General features: G+C 40.7%; 1 protein-coding gene and 1 long non-coding RNA gene across 6 annotated transcripts in view; one reads left to right on the top strand and one right to left on the bottom strand.

Moving 5' to 3' along the window:
• PALS1 (protein associated with LIN7 1, MAGUK p55 family member) overlaps positions 1 to 15,788 on the bottom strand; it is a 126,323-nt gene that overhangs the window by 10,579 nt on the left and 99,956 nt on the right. For all 4 annotated transcript variants that reach the window (XM_050953508.1, XM_050953507.1, XM_050953511.1 and 1 more), the window contains 4 exons: positions 13,383 to 13,454; positions 11,232 to 11,399; positions 10,202 to 10,404; positions 6,788 to 6,898 (listed from right to left, as the gene is read on the bottom strand). In XM_050953508.1, the coding sequence (XP_050809465.1) occupies positions 6,788 to 6,898; positions 10,202 to 10,404; positions 11,232 to 11,399; positions 13,383 to 13,454 (554 nt within the window). The remainder of the gene's footprint in view (positions 1 to 6,787; positions 6,899 to 10,201; positions 10,405 to 11,231; positions 11,400 to 13,382; positions 13,455 to 15,788) is intronic.
• Positions 1 to 15,788, top strand: part of LOC127051379 (uncharacterized) — a 72,643-nt gene that overhangs the window by 9,439 nt on the left and 47,416 nt on the right. The window lies entirely within an intron of this gene.

Genomic DNA, 15,788 nt, shown 5'->3' with positions numbered 1-15,788 from the left:
TGGCCGCCACCATGTGACCGAGCAGCTGGAGACATCTCCTGGCTGAGATCTGGGGGCAGGTTCTGACCTTGGATACAAGATTGACTATCACTGAGAATCTAAGCTGGGAGGAAGGCTCTGACTTGTATGGCATCCAGTTATGGTCTCAATGAACTCTAGATGTTGCACAGATGTCAGTGTAGATTTCTGTAAGTTTATGCGAAGGCTGAGGCTTGAGAAAAGATCCATTATACGGATGGTGTGAAGGGCATTGGTTTCGGATGGGGGTTTGAGACTATAGTCCAAGTATGGAAAGATGACGATGCCCTCTTGTGTAGGGAGGCAGCAATTGCTGTAAGGACCTTGGAGAACACACAAGGAGCTGTCGACAGTGGAAAGGGCAGTACCTGGTCCCCATGATGAACCGGAGGAACCATCTATGGGCAGGGTGTATTGTGATATGAAAATATGCATCCTGGAGGTTGAGGGCCAAGAACCAGTCCCCCCTGTTCCAGTGCTGGGATGATGGTGGCGATGATAACCATCTGAAAAAGTGTTCCAGTTTGACGAACTTGTTTAGGTTTCAAAGGTCTAGATTCAGGCTCTATCCGCTGGATTGGATCAGAAAATAATGAGTAAAAACCCTTTCCCTACCTGCTGGAACGGAGCCGGTTCTATAGCTCCTAGTCATTTATTTCTTCTTGTAGGGTGGGTTTGTGAGAAGGGTCCCAGAAGAGAGATGGGGTGGGATAGATACGAACTGGATGGAGTATCCTTTCCAGATCTCTATGACTCACTGGTCCGAGTAGTTAGCCTCTGTGATGGAAAGAATAGGGCTACATTGGTTGCCAATCAGGGGGATGTTGAAGATGGCTGATGTGACAAACAGAGGAAGGCTTCTCAGTCAACTGTGGCACTCTGTACCTTAAAGAAACACCCTGGAACCCCCATATTCACCACTGTCATAATTATGTTTTGTACAACGTATGCCTTGTGAGGTATCATTTTGAAAGTCTTGATCTGCTGAACATTAATATCCAGTTGGATTATATGTGCTATCATTGTATGTGAAGTTATTAAGTTCTGCTGCGTGTATTACTGAAATATGTTGGGAGGTTGGGAACACCCACAACCAGCCTTTCAGGCACAACAATGGAGTAGCCAGACATGCTGATGGCCCATTAAAGATAATCCACTATCCCAGAAACTGTATACAATGGAAACTTCTCAGAGAGAGCACATAGGCAATGGAGAATACTTGACCAATGGGGGTGGACCCCCTCCCCCTACCATGTCACAAGCATAGATCTTTCCAGCGAGTTGGAAGAAACTATAAAGAGAGGAAGTGACACAGTGACTTGGCCTCACTCCCCGCACACCACCACCTGGAAACAGCTGGAAGACAAAGACTGAACTGGCGAGGGTGGCCCTGGGCTGGAGGAGAGTTCCAGCCTGTGTATTGAAGTTTTGTGACCTATTTGTACCATCTATCAGAGTGAGATACTGCTTGATTCAAATCCTGTTTAGTTTATAGAACTCGGATTGCAAATTTACTTTTATTTCTTAGGATAACCAACTTTGATCTCTACGCTTACTACTTATCACTAAAATCTAGCTTTCTGTAGTTAATAAATCTGTTTTATATTTTACCTAAAACAGTGTAATTTGGTTGAAGTGCTTGGGAAAGCTCAACTCAGAGCTCAACCTCCACTTAGAGGGAGGGCAGATTGGATAATGAACTTACACTGGTTAGGCTTCTGACCAGGGCAAGATGGTACAGTTCTGAGGTGCAATGCTGGGTGGAACTGGCTGGAGCCTCTCTATTTTTGATTCATGAATGGCTGGGAGAAGCCTTCATGTAACTCAGTTGGTTGTGTCCCTGGCTGTGGATGTCTATGCACCACCTGCCAGAGGTTTGTAGCTTGCCAACTGCATCACAGAAGAGGGGCTCAGCGGTCCCACAGTTTAGGTTGCACCCTGGGAACCCCGTCACATCAACCACACTTCCAAAATAGCTGTTTGGGTGGAGGTGCGTGACAAATAGCATCCTGTGGAGTTGTATGTCTGCATTTGGTAGGGAGCTTCTGTCAACGTTGTTGGGTATCGTACTGTTGCTGGGAGGTGTATTACAGTGGTTGGGATCATGGAAGGAGTTGGTACTTTCTTGGGCGTCTCTTTGGCGCTGCAGTGTAAATGCTCAGAGACTGGAGGGTTGCTCTGGAGTCCTTAAGCGAGTGAAGGGAATCATCCGTACTCTGCATAATAGTTTGGGGCCCTGAAAAGTGTAGGCCTTCAGTGGTGCTTTGTATCTCTTTAAGAAAGCCCAAGAGGTGCAGCCATGATGTCCATCTCATTACAACGGCAGTTGCAATGGAGCAGGCAGTGGTATCTGCAGTGTCTAAAGAGGCTTGCAGAGCTGTGTGGGCCAAAAGGTGTCCTTCAGCTACGAGTGCCTGGAGTTGTTCTTTATTGTCATCAGGAAGGTCTTGATAGAGTTCCTGTATTTTAGAATAGTTGATGTAATTATACTTAGCCATGAGAGCCTCGTAACTGGATATACAGAATTGGAGAGTAGCAGATGAATAAGATTTATGACTGAACAAGTCCAATTGTTTCCAGTCTCTGGCATGGTGTGCTAGTCGAGATTGGTATTGGTGTCCTTTTTCTGGCATAGGAACCAGGGAATTTGGGGTGGGGTGAGTTGGTGGGATGGATGCTGGGGTCTGCCAGAGAACCTTGGCAGGATTGAGAAGGGCCTCATTGATAGAAAGGGCTATTTTGGAGGAGGATGTGTGCAGGATGCTGAGCAGCTTATGTTGTTGATCCCTCACCTCCTCCAAAGGATTGGGGAGGGAGTCTGCAATCCTGAGAAATAGCTCCTGGAAAGGTTTGAAGTTGTAAGCTGTGGTGGTGGGGGGCACATGATAGCCTTATCGGGGAAGAAGTGGAGTGATAGTGGAATTTCCTCCTTTTGTTCTTCCTCCTCATCTGCTGCAGGGAGAGGCTCGGTCTCTGGTGGACAAGAAACTGGTGGAGAAAGCAAAGGTATAGGTCTCCAAGCTTTGCTCCATGGGAGGCTTCCCAAACTGGGCTTTTGTAAATGGTTCGGGGTCCCAGTTTGGCCAATGTGAAGAGAGTGGAACATGGGGCTGCATCCACAGTGTCTATACCAGAGTTCTGGTTCAGGTGTGGACTGTGAATAGTGAGGATGTGTAGAGGAAGTTGTTTGCTCCTGTCTCGAGTAAGGAGGAGTGATGGAGCACTCCTCCTCTTCCTCGTTGTCATTGAGGGAGAGTGCCGTCCTCGAAGAGGAAAGGGAAGAACACTGCGAGTCTGGAGAAGAAGGTCGAAGTGGGGGGAGGTCATATTTGAGTTATGGTGACTCAGGCATATTAGATACAAGTACGTCTTTAGGGTATCTGAATTCTTGGGGAGGAGGTAGGAGCATCATCAGTACCGTTGTATGAATCGATGCTGAGAAAGAGATGCATTCTCCTGAGCAGCCAGCAGGTGGAGCTGAAGAACTGCTCGGTACACAGGGTTGTAGGTCTGCCTGGTTAGGATCTTTAGACCATTGTTACATTCATGTACTCTGAAGGGCCCTGGAGCTGTGTCCCCTGTCAGAGAACGTTGAGGTATCTGACCTCGCAGGGGATGGTTTTCTAGTAGGTGGTATCTCAGTGACTGATGAGGGATATAATTTCTTATTATCAAAGTGGGAAAGAGATGACTCTTTCTTAGAGGGACATGGGAGATGAGAATCAGCAGATGAACTTGCAGAGCAGGGAAAGCTGAACAGTGGGAGAGTCCAGTCCCAGGTCTGATTCTTGATGGAGTGCTTTCTCCATGAGGAGAAGTCATAATGAAATGTCCCAGTCTCTTCTGGTTCTGGCAGTAAAATCGTGGCAGTGGGAACATTTTGTGCGATGCGTCCCTCTACCAGACAGTGAATGCACTGAGGGGGCTGTCTCTTATTGGGAAGGCAACCCAGCAAGACACTCACCTCTTGAACTCAGAAGATCTGGGCATAAGGGTGAGGGGAAAAAGCTTCCAGTCAGGAAGCAGAGAAATGAAAATCTAAGCTATGAAGTAATGAGTAGGGTAAAGTGAAAAAAAATTTTTTGGGTGTGGGAGGGCAGAGGGCAGGAAGAAAGAAGAAGAAATTACTAAAATAAACTGAACCTAACAGGTAAGGCACTATATATAAAGGGTCAAAAAGGAGAAGCAGGCTCTGCTGCAGATTCCATCCCAGGCCAAAGGCGGTAGTGAAGGAACTGAGGGGTGGTCAGACTGCACCGCACTATATATACACGTCCTGTTCACAGCACAAGATGGGGAGGTGTGCATACGCAGTCCAATGGACACTGTTGATGAATATCTCCAATCCTAGGCGCAGGGGAAGCTGCTGCACCTACAGTGGAGCATTCATAGATTCTTCAGTGGAGCACCCATAGGGACAACACTCGAAGAACTACTAAAATATTCCATCCTGTAACTCCATTGAGAATAATCAAAGAAAACAGAGATGGTTTGCAAGAAAATAATATTTATTTTTCTTATCACCAACAGCCAGAGTGGATAAAAATTGATTTTTTTTGAAAAAAATTAGTTTTTAATTTAATTTAAATTAGAAGTTTTTCTTTTTTAAAATAAACCTGTTTAAAATTAAATCTGAATTTAAAACTAAATATTCTTATAGCTCTGTGACCCGTTCCAAATTTTTAACATCGTTTGAGGCGTGGACACCAAGACCTGAACATAGAACTCCAATAATGGTCTCACAAAGAGATAATATCATCTCCTTATTCATATTTGATATTTCGCTACTTATGTATCCCACAGTCATGTACGCCCTCTTAGTTACAGCAAAGCACCGACAGCTCACTGTCAGCTGGTTATCGACCATGACCACCAAGTCCTTTTTAGTATCACTGCATTCCAAGATACAGTCTCCCACATTGTGCAACCTATGGCTTTATTTCTAGATGTGCAACCTTGCATTTGGATCATTCAAATACTTGTTCAAATGAGTCCACCTGTTAACTGAAATCCTGAATCCTATACCCTGAAAATGTACAGAAAATGGAGAGTCCAACCAGAAGACAAGCCATCTTGCATAAGTATTTGAATTAGACATAGAATTCTTCCCACTCAAATTCAAATATTTAACACAGATATAGTGTCTGAAATCCTATACATACAGAATATTCTTAATTAAAATCAGTTTATTATTTTCATTTTTTTGATACCCTTTATTACTATTAAAATTAACCAAAACAGATATTAACATGAATTAGTAGAGCCTGGAGCTTTGGGTTTCTCCCATAATCTTAATTTTACTAAGCTTCCAAAACAATAAACTGCTAGTAAAACACTTAGTTTGCGCTCTAATTTTAATGCAGGAATGTCATGCAATTGGTGTGCCACACACTGATCCCTTTGTTCAGTGGCATGTGCTGGGTGTTTTCTATTGCAGCTTGGATTCTGATTAATACATTAAGATCTCTCTCAATGACTGGTGTATTATTGTAGTAAAATTACTAAACAGTCTTTGCCTAAAGTATTTTTGTCTTAATGCAAACTACAAATGCTTTCAAACGTATTTATATTCTACAAAATAGCATCCAGTCTGCATATCTGTTCAGCAAACTACTTCTGCTGTTCAGATATGATTTGACATTTGGATATATGCGGCTGAGGGGGGGGGTGCACCCACCTTAGGAAGCTAAGATTAAGTTTGTAATAAAAAAGAATTTCAAACCCAAAACATCTAAGGCATTTTTAACCAATAGAATTGAGGCACACAAATTATGCAAGTTAATTGTACTTTAAGACTGGGCAAATTACTTCCAATGTCATGAGTCCATCGCTGTAGTGTTCAACTCCATGCCTGCTGCTCTTGGGAAATGTCTGGCTCCAGTAATGTTTACTCATGACCCTGATCTACACTGACCAAAACATTGTCTTTAAAACTATATTAGATAACACAACTGCTCGAGGTTGTCTTTAACACAAGCTGGTTTTCTAGGGAAAACAAACCCACAGAGGAAAGTGGCAGAAGAGTGAACAGTGGCGTGAGAAAAGGAGAAGGCTATAGAGATGGATAGAACTGAAGCAGGAATCTACACTTGTCCCGTATGAGTCATTGTCATATTTTAAATCTTTTCTTGTTTTCCTCTGCACACTTTGCTAGTTTTTTATTCTTTAAATTTTAAGTATGAAAATAACAGTTGAAGCCCGCTTGCTGGCCCATTCAAGTATTTTTAACTGGTGGCTCACCATAGCTCTGGAGTTAAGCACTTCAAAGCTTGACCCTTGACTCTTTGGCATGCATGGAGTAAAAGCACTAAAGCAGCAACTGATCCCAAGTTAAAAAGCAGATCTTCAAGCCCAAAAGAATGTCAGTGTCAGTTGCTCAAAGCCACCAAGTGTTGCAGGCTGGATAGTATGCAGTAAATGAGACATGTAAATGAGATAGTATGCAGTAAAAAACCCACTAATTAATTTGTTTTGATTTAGATTTTTGTTTTTAAAGGAAAATGACAGGAAAGAGAAATTACCATACAACTACATGCTAGATCAGCACCAGATTGCTCTCTTCCCACATAATGCACCACTCAATGAGGCATAGGATCCTAAAGTTAAATATTTAGATTTAATTCTCTGGGCCTAACATTTTTCATATTACATATTTTAGATTGCAATAGTAATGCTTAATATTTTTTATGCCAAATTCTTTGGAGTTGCCTTTATCAATAGAGCTCCAGACTTGTAAACAAAGCCCACTTACTAAGAAATGTTAAATTACCTTTGGATTTTTACCCTCTTTGGCCAATAAAGCACGTAGCCGCTCTTGCGAAGGTGGTGCAATGAAGATAATATATGGTTTCAAGTCTGAATTGCGTAGGGTCTTCAATGACTGAAGAAGAAAATGTTCCATTTATTATTTCAATCTCATTAATATTTGTAAAGGAAAAGTATAGATGCACTGTTCACATAATGTTCTCAAATGCTAAGGTAACTCAGTATAAATTTAAAGAAAGTTTATTTAAAGTTGTGACATTCCTTAATAGCAGCATTATTGTCTGGCTATGTGGCATTGTTAATCATCACTAAACTCTAGTGCCATTCACCTTTTCCTGTGCAATTGGTATTACAACTTTTTTTCCCCCTGCTTATGGAACCTCAACATTTACTCTCGCTCAAGAGTTCTTCACAGAAAAGTAGGTCAACTGTTCACCAAACTTGACTTGGCAGAAACTAAATATATGAACTCAGACTAATTACACTTCTTTCAGTGTCCATAGTACAAATAGCCTTAAACTACAGTTGCAATTTCTCCATATACAACTGAGAACCAGTATATAATGAGTCTTGTTACATACTGTCAAAAATTCCATATATAGCATTAACCTTAGAATTAGAAAAACAAAACTAGTTATCCCCTCTCAGTTTATCTTATCAAGACACATCAAGTGCATTAGTGATGTGCTAAGCATCTATTTTGTAGTTTTGTGGTAAGATCACAGGATAGGGAGTCAGGAGAACTGGATTCTATTTCTGGCTCTTCGAAGGACTTCCTTCTTTGTGACCCTGGAGAAGTCATCACCTCTCTGTGACTCAGCTTCCTCATTTTCAAAATAAAAATACTGACCAGCCTCACAGAATGTGTTAAGAAGTTTAATTAATTAATTTTTAATTATGTTTTGAGATTCTCTCATGGACCATCCTAGAGAAATATGGAATATTACACTACACTGATTGGAATGCACGATTAGTGTAAATGTGAATTTTTAAACTTCTGAAATAGGGTTAAAGTTCTCCAAATGTATATATTTAAAAGAAAACAATGGAAATCATTTACGTAATTCCTTTGTAACTACACCAATGTGATTTTCCACTATTTGTATTTGATTATCTAATTGCTATTTTACACACGGGCTTAACAAATACAGGGCAATTATATGTGATACTGTAGCTGGCATAACTAGACTATAAAAATACCCTGCCAAATCATTTTGGTTTTACTAAAAAGTTAAATTCTAATGTGCAGTTTTACTTGTTATTAAATAAGTATGTGCTCTGGTTATTGTACATAGAGCTGACCAAAAATGGGATTTCTGATTTGCAGAAAGATTTTCTTTTTCTAAATTTAGTTTTGTTCCAAATTGGAATGAATTCAAGTTGTTTCAAAGTTTCTAGTGAATTAGAAATCCCCAAAATATTTCATGAATCAGAAAGACTGATATATGGTGTTTTCTAAATGAAATCTGCTCCCCAGTACCTTGACAGTGGCTGAGTGAAACCAACGTGAATGTCAATTTCACTTAGCAGCTGTTAGGGTAGTGGGGTCTGTGCTTCTGGGGCAGCCCTGCCATGTGGATCTCCCCAACCTGGGGCAGTCTGCATGTGCAGCAGCCCCAGAGATGCACATCCTGGGAGCACATCCCAGGTCTTCCAGGTTCTGCAACACGGAGCTTAGAAGGCCCGAGAGCCCCAGCGTTAATAGGTGTTCTATGGTCTTCCAGGCTCCTTTCAGTAGAGCTAGGGGTCAAGCCCTGGCTAGAGCTGGAGCTCCTATGGGTTTCAGGCTCCCAGCTTCAAGGCAGTGAGCATGGAAGTTCTGGCATGTCTACCTGCCCCAGAGTCATGGAACATGCAAGACCAGGTCCTCAGGCTCATGGCAGCCCATAGGCTGGAGCTGTCCCAGAGTCACAACTTGTAATATGCTGGCTCCCTAGCAGACCAGCAAGCCGGCAGGTTTCCCATGGCCCCATCAGAACCTTGCCTTTGATTCGCCAACAACTTACCTAACCTGAGAGGTTTTCACAAAATATTTTGGGTTTGACCAATTAGCACTTTACAATGGAACTGTTTCATTGGAAAATTTCCAGCCAATTCTAATTTTACACCACCTTAAATATCCCTTAGTAGATTCTTGAAAAATAAATGTTATTTCTTAAAGTAGTTAATTACTAGACAAGTGAAGTAAGTACTTTGCTAATCATAATTCCTCGGCTATTGCAAGTTAATTTCCCTGCTGAACCAAACCAGCACAAAATATTCAGTCACATTACAGATCAATTATTCTACTCTATACAAGTTCTTATACTTCACTCACCACCGTAGTGAGCACCTTCCCACGTCTGTCTCTCTGAAATAAATCCCACCAGCATATGAATTGCAGGAGTGAAAAAAATTCTGAATTTCAAAACCACTAGATTTTTGTTTTAAATAGTTTCTTTTAAAGTTATTGTCATTTAATTGGAGGAAACCCCATCCCCTCTTTTCCAAGCATTTGATGAAAGTTTCCCCTCTAAACTGCATGCTGAGTTTCAACCTGAGCTGGAGTTTTACCATATGTTTCAAAATATGTTTAGAATGAAAAAAGCTTGATCCCTCAAAGTACAGAATACCTTTCCTTCAACTTTCACTTAAGTCAAGGGTCTCAACTACACAGATTTATTCCACATGCAGTTAAAGCACTACCACTGGCCCATGTTTAGATGGTACATTATTGAGCATTCATGCTATCAATCCTATTTCACTTGCATTTATCCCCGGGTCAACACACACATATAGTTAAGTGTTGCAAACTCATTGCCCTCTGTGGAACAATGGCAGGAGGGCTCATAACATTTTACAGCCTTTGCTGTAATTTTACAAGATAGCAAAGGCTAAAAAGAGGTCATATCAGTAACTGGAGTTGTTTAAAAGTATTGCTGTATATTCCATCTGCTAGAGCTGTTCTTTCTGGGGACTGCATGAGCATTCCCTTGCAAATCAGTGCCTTAGGTGAAAAGAGAGGTACCGTCCCCAAACTACTCCACCATCTGCAAGATTTCAGAGTCCAGACAGTAAGAGGATTCCACAGCAGTGGGGGAAGGTGGGCATTATCAACATTCCTTAAAAAACTTAAAAGTACTTAGGGCTTCAGTTTCCAGAGCACTTTTCACAAGTACTATTTATCTACAGAACAGATATGGATCATGCTGTAGATATACAAGCTTCCTATACCTTATCTGTCAGAATGCCTGAACAATATATAAAAGGGGCAGCCCTAGGGATTGAACAGGCTACATACAGACGGATTAGTAGGAAATGGATTGTGACCAGGTGTTCGTTTCACACAGGCCACCAGTGTGGTTTTACTAATACCAGATGTAGTTCCTTCATTAACATGTTCAGTTTTCATAACAACTGCTGCAATGAAATGTAATACCTGTGTATGGAGATTTAAAAGGCATATCTTGCCAGAGTTGATTACTTGCCGCACAGAGTCTATGCTGGTACCATACAGATTCTTCTCAAACTCGCCATGCTCAATAAATTTCCCTGCAGCTATGTCAGTCTCAAATGCCTGCCGTGAGATGAAATGGTAATCTCTGCCAGCCACTTCATTCTCTCGCCTACTCCGAGTGGTATCTGAAATTAACAACAGCCAAACTAACGTTGAGAAAAAAAATGGGTGTACTTCTCAAATTCCAAATGGTTCAGGAGTAACACACCTTTTCAGGCTATAGTACTGTGCAATATCCAATTAGACAAAAGGGCAGCTATTCTCTTTTCAAAAATAAGTATCATTAAACAGATTAGTCTGTGACAATTATATGATACTGATCTTGCATTTAGTGATTTTCACTCAGAATGATCTGGAAACTCTTTACCAACTAGAAAAGAAATCCCTTCACTATGCAGCCACTTTGGATGGAAAGCTCCAGCTGTTTAACAACACACAGCAACATAATTCAGGACACGTAGTGGAGAATATCGTATTGAATGGAAACTGCAGGGGGAATTTAGGAAAGCAGAGTATAATCATCCCAAATTGGAATTTAGCCAGGACCCCCATGTTAAAATCACTATTATGAAGTGTTCCATGGGATTTTTGACTACTGTAAGTGTCCCAATTTTATGTCCTATCTGGGAGGGGAAAAAAAAGCACTTCCAGCAGCACCTAACACCATGCTGGGGCACCTCTCTCCCCCCTCCCTGCACATCTCTTTTTCTGCACTTGAGAAGACAAAAGGAAACAGCTGTTGGACTTTGGGGAGGGGCCCTGACCTGAAAATATGGTCAGTAATCTACTAGAGCATGTGGTGAGAAAGTCTGCTTTGCAACTAAGATAGTTTCCCAGGTGGGAACTACTTCAGCAACGCATTGTAAGGCGCCCAAGGTTGCAGGGCAGGAGTGACAGCCCCCCACTAGTCTGAATTGTACCCCATTGTGTCACATCCTCCCTTCAAACTTACGAGGAACTGCAGCTGCAAAGCGATCTACTTCATTATTCATTAGTCTCTGACGTAGTTCATTCTGGCCGCAGTTCTGTGGGCCAATCAGAACAATGGGCCTTTTCCTATTTGCTGGCTGGTGATACAGTGACATTTCCTCATAGGTTAAAATTTCTTCATTGTCATAATCTTCAGAGAGAAAAACAAGCAAACAAAACAAACCTCATGAAAAACATTTAAAACAAAGATGACGACCAGATATAGACATGACTGATGTTATTACTACATGACAAAGACAAAGTGGGTGAGATACTATCTCTTATTGAACCAACTCTCACAGACCTCCTCTTCAGGAGTGGAAAAGGTAACCAGAGCGTCAGAGCTAAATACAAGATGGGACAGATTGTTAAGTGTAAGGGGTTAACACATTGCAGGAGATCACTTAAAATGAAACAAGAAACCCATGGATCATCACACTTACCTCCACAGATCAATTAACCATCCCAGATACAAGGAGGAATCTTATCTACAGCCAGGCACTCAGATACTACAGAATATGCTCAAGAGAACCTGTTTCAGTACAGGAAAACAAAACAAAAAACAAAACCCCACACACCTCTACTCCATATGGGGTATCAACTCATACCCCCAGCCTTTTTAAGCTCATCATCAGAAGCAAGCTTTCCACAGACCAGGATACACTAATTCAAAAGCAGCACCAGACCAACAGATGCAAAACCTGCAGACCTATTTCTATGGTTACGATGATTAATAACCCCCGCAACACACCCTTCAAGACCTATGGGTCCTAATATGCCAATCACAACATGCGGTGTACCTCATCAGTGCATCAAATGCCCCAGCAACAACTATCTATCCTCTCAAATAAACCAGACAATCTCTATCCCTCTCAAATAAACTCATAGGAATATGATAAAAAGACAGACAAACATCCTATTACCTGTGGTTGAAAACTTCACACAAAGCAATCACTCCATCTCCGATCTCGCAGTCCTCATCCTCCCAAGAAAAACTATATAACCCCTTCAAAAGAAGAGGCTGGGAATTTGAATTCACAACTCTACTAGACACTAAGAATCATGGACTCAATGGAGACACTGTTTTTATGGCTCACTATAACAATTTTTAACCTACTAACTCTCATTTGTCCGATGACTGCAGAGATGTTAATTGCCCACTTCATTTTAAGTGGTCTCTGTGGCATTCAAAAGCTTCTCTCTTCTACCAACACAAGTTGGTCCAATAAAAGACACTACCTCACCCATCTTGTCTCTCTCATATCCTGGTAACATGGGTATAACAACACTATTACTATATGGCAGTATTAAATGCAGTGTGAGCCTGACACACAATGTATGGAGCTTAGGGAAACCCATATCCCTTCCTTTCTCACTGTGCACCTCTCACTTGAGTCCCTCTGACAGGTGTATCAGCCTTGTGGCTGAGAACTGGAAAGATCTCATTGCCTCTGGTTATTTCTCCAGGATTGCGCTATTCAGCTATGAAATTCTTCTGACAGGAAGAGGAATGTAAGTGTGCTGTCAGGCCCTAATGGCATGGGTTTAGGGAATAAATTTGCTGATATGTTTATAAATCACGTTTCTAATAAAGAAACAGTAATTCAGCGATTATTTCTTGGTATTTATATCTATAAAAAAATTCAATTTTTTTAAGACTTTGTCATACATCTAATTTGCATTTACCATGAATCCCAAAGGTACTTTTGTATATAGAACTCCACTGGAAGGAACTTTCTGGGGACACAGTTTCAGTCTCATATTGAATATGCATACAACATTCAATATGAAATAGCAGGGACAAGCTTTATGTAGCACATAAAATGTGTTTGTCACTGTTATAGCAAGGCAAAGAATGTTCAGGACATTTTAACAAGATACACCGCTACCTCAATATAACGCTGTCCTCGGGAGCCAAAAAAATCTTACCGCATTATAGGTGAAACCGTGTTATATTGAACTTGATTTGATCCGCCAGAAGGAGCAGCTCCACCCCCCCAGAGCGCTGCTTTATCGCGTTATATCGGAATTCGCGTTATATCGCAATTCGCGTTATATCGGGTGGCATTATGTCAGGGTAGAAGTGTAATTCTAAATCTGGCATACAGTTCACAGCAGGGTTATTACTACTTACCATCGTTTTTATTGGCATTGTACAAAACTTTTTTCCGTTTCTTTTTATTTTTCTTTGCACACCAGAGTTTTCCTGAAAGTCAAATTAAAAAATCACTAGAATCAGAAATGCACATAAAACCAAAGCTTCTTTTTCCTGCTGTATACTTAAAGATGGTAGGATACATTTTGTCTTTCTACATATTTTACCTGTATTTAAGTAAATTAAGAAATAAAAGTTTCTATAGATTACAGATATGTAGTATTAGATTCATATAACTCCTACAACACAATACCAAGAGCCTCCTGCATTGCTCAGACTCGTAACCTGAGATCATCTAACTCTTCTTGCTCTCTTACCTAATACATCCAGTACATCAAATACTCCCACCTTTTCTTCCACATTTCCAAGGGCCACCCTTTCTGTTAGGTCTTTACTGTTAAAAACTCTTGACCATACACTCTTATTTTGTGTCTTGACTATTATAAACTCTTACTTTCTGATTGCCTCAATATCCCTCATCCCTGCCAATTCATACAAGACAGCTGATAAGGACCTTCTCTTCGTTGCTTTGACCAGTCTTTATCCACCCTTGTCTAGTTAAGGTGGTCTCAGAGTGCACAGATCTTTAGAAGTTTTCTTCTAACCCACCTCTGTCACTATTGTAGCAACTGAGGGGTGGTGGATGAAATTCCTCTCAGACAGTGAGAGGCTCATCTCTTGCAGCTCTCTTGAATTACTCTAATGAGATCTGCATGTGCTATGAGAACACCATTTGAGTATTAAAAGTTCCTACACAAACTTCTTGCCTACATTTAGAATTTCAGAGAATTATCCTATCTGTGCTAGATCAACAGGTGGGAGAATTTCCTAAAATTCTGTATGTAGACAAAGCTCCAGAGTCCCTGTGACAATCAGAGTCCAGATACTCCAAGGAGAGAATGGAAGGTTTAAACCCCAAAAATGAGCAGTTGAACCAACTGACTGCATACTGTATTATGGTACTGTAAAAGCGTATCGAGTAAGGTCTTTTATGAAACCTTGTCATGTTCTGAACTTAATGGTCATTAGGACATATCTACAAACTATGGGTATGAATCTACAAATTTATGTACATAGAAAAATGCATTCATGACCTGTACTACAACTTCAACTAGACCCAAGACTGGCCTTAGAGAAAATGGCACCCTGGGCAAACTTGTATTTTGGTGTCCCACATCCATCATCCCTGGCTCCCAAAGGCTCCCCCCTTCCATCACCTCTGGCCCCCACTGCCTCCCCCAGTATTTAATTTGTATTGAAAGAGATGACAGAGTTCAGCCCTTGCGCAATTTAAGCAGTGGCAGGACAGCCTGATACTGGTGGGTGCTGGCTGGGCACCCAGCTCTGATAGCACCACCACCGTCAGCAGCAACGCAGAATTAAGGGTGGCATCTTGCAAGAGCCCACGGCCTTCGTGCAGCCCTCTAGCCACTCCTGGCTCACCTGGACACCATTTCAGATTTTACAAAAGTGTGTGCGTGTGCGTGTAAAAAAGAAAAAATAATATAAACTCCAATTAAAGCCAGATTTAAAATTTATATATAAAAGATCAGGAAATAATACAGCAAAATATTCCCAATCCCAAGCCTTGAGGTATCAGTTCTGGAACTTTCATACATAATCAGAAACCCATGGTTGATACTTCGTACACTGTATCTAGTAAAGATAAATAAAAAAAAAACTGCTTACTTTCTCAAAACACACATTGTGTTACTGCCATTATCTACTTTATTTTAGTCAACTGTTTTTCATTTCACTAAAAAATACTTAATTTTAACATACATGATTAAGGTCCCCCGTCCCCACTCTTATTAAGAAAAGGAATTTGTTTTTCTAATGATTTTGGCATTTATGCTTACTGATCATAATAATGTATGTGACTCACCAGCACGACTCCATCACTGCTATTGGTATCATAACTGGAACTGCATTTACTTTCATGCAAATTTTAAGTTATTTTACAGATACAACTAAAAAATAAGCAACTTTCATCTGCCCAGTGTCTAAAGTTGTGTGTTTCATCTTATGTTTTTTAAACTGGCACTACTATGGTTAGTACAAGCTAAATTTACCTTATAGAAGGATACTATTATTTGACTGTACCACTTTAAATAGTGAATGACAAAGCACAATATGATAATAAAAGTAATAATAATTAATTACTCCAGCCAGGACAGGTTAGACATTTTAGAACTCATTACTCAAAGAACTGAATGTAAATATGAAAGAAATAAAATTATGAAATGCACACACCAGTCAAAAAACTGAAAGAATAGCACTCTAATCCTTAACAACTTTGAAAGAATAAAATTACAGAGACTATGTGCATTGCAGGAAATACCAAGAAGTAATAACAACAATAATACAAGCATGTATTGGGGAGTG

Source organism: Gopherus flavomarginatus, chromosome 5 (assembly GCF_025201925.1).
Source record: "Gopherus flavomarginatus isolate rGopFla2 chromosome 5, rGopFla2.mat.asm, whole genome shotgun sequence".
NCBI lineage: Eukaryota > Metazoa > Chordata > Testudines > Testudinidae > Gopherus > Gopherus flavomarginatus.
Note: the sequence above shows the minus strand (reverse complement) of the source record. Positions and strands in the feature narration are given on the sequence as shown.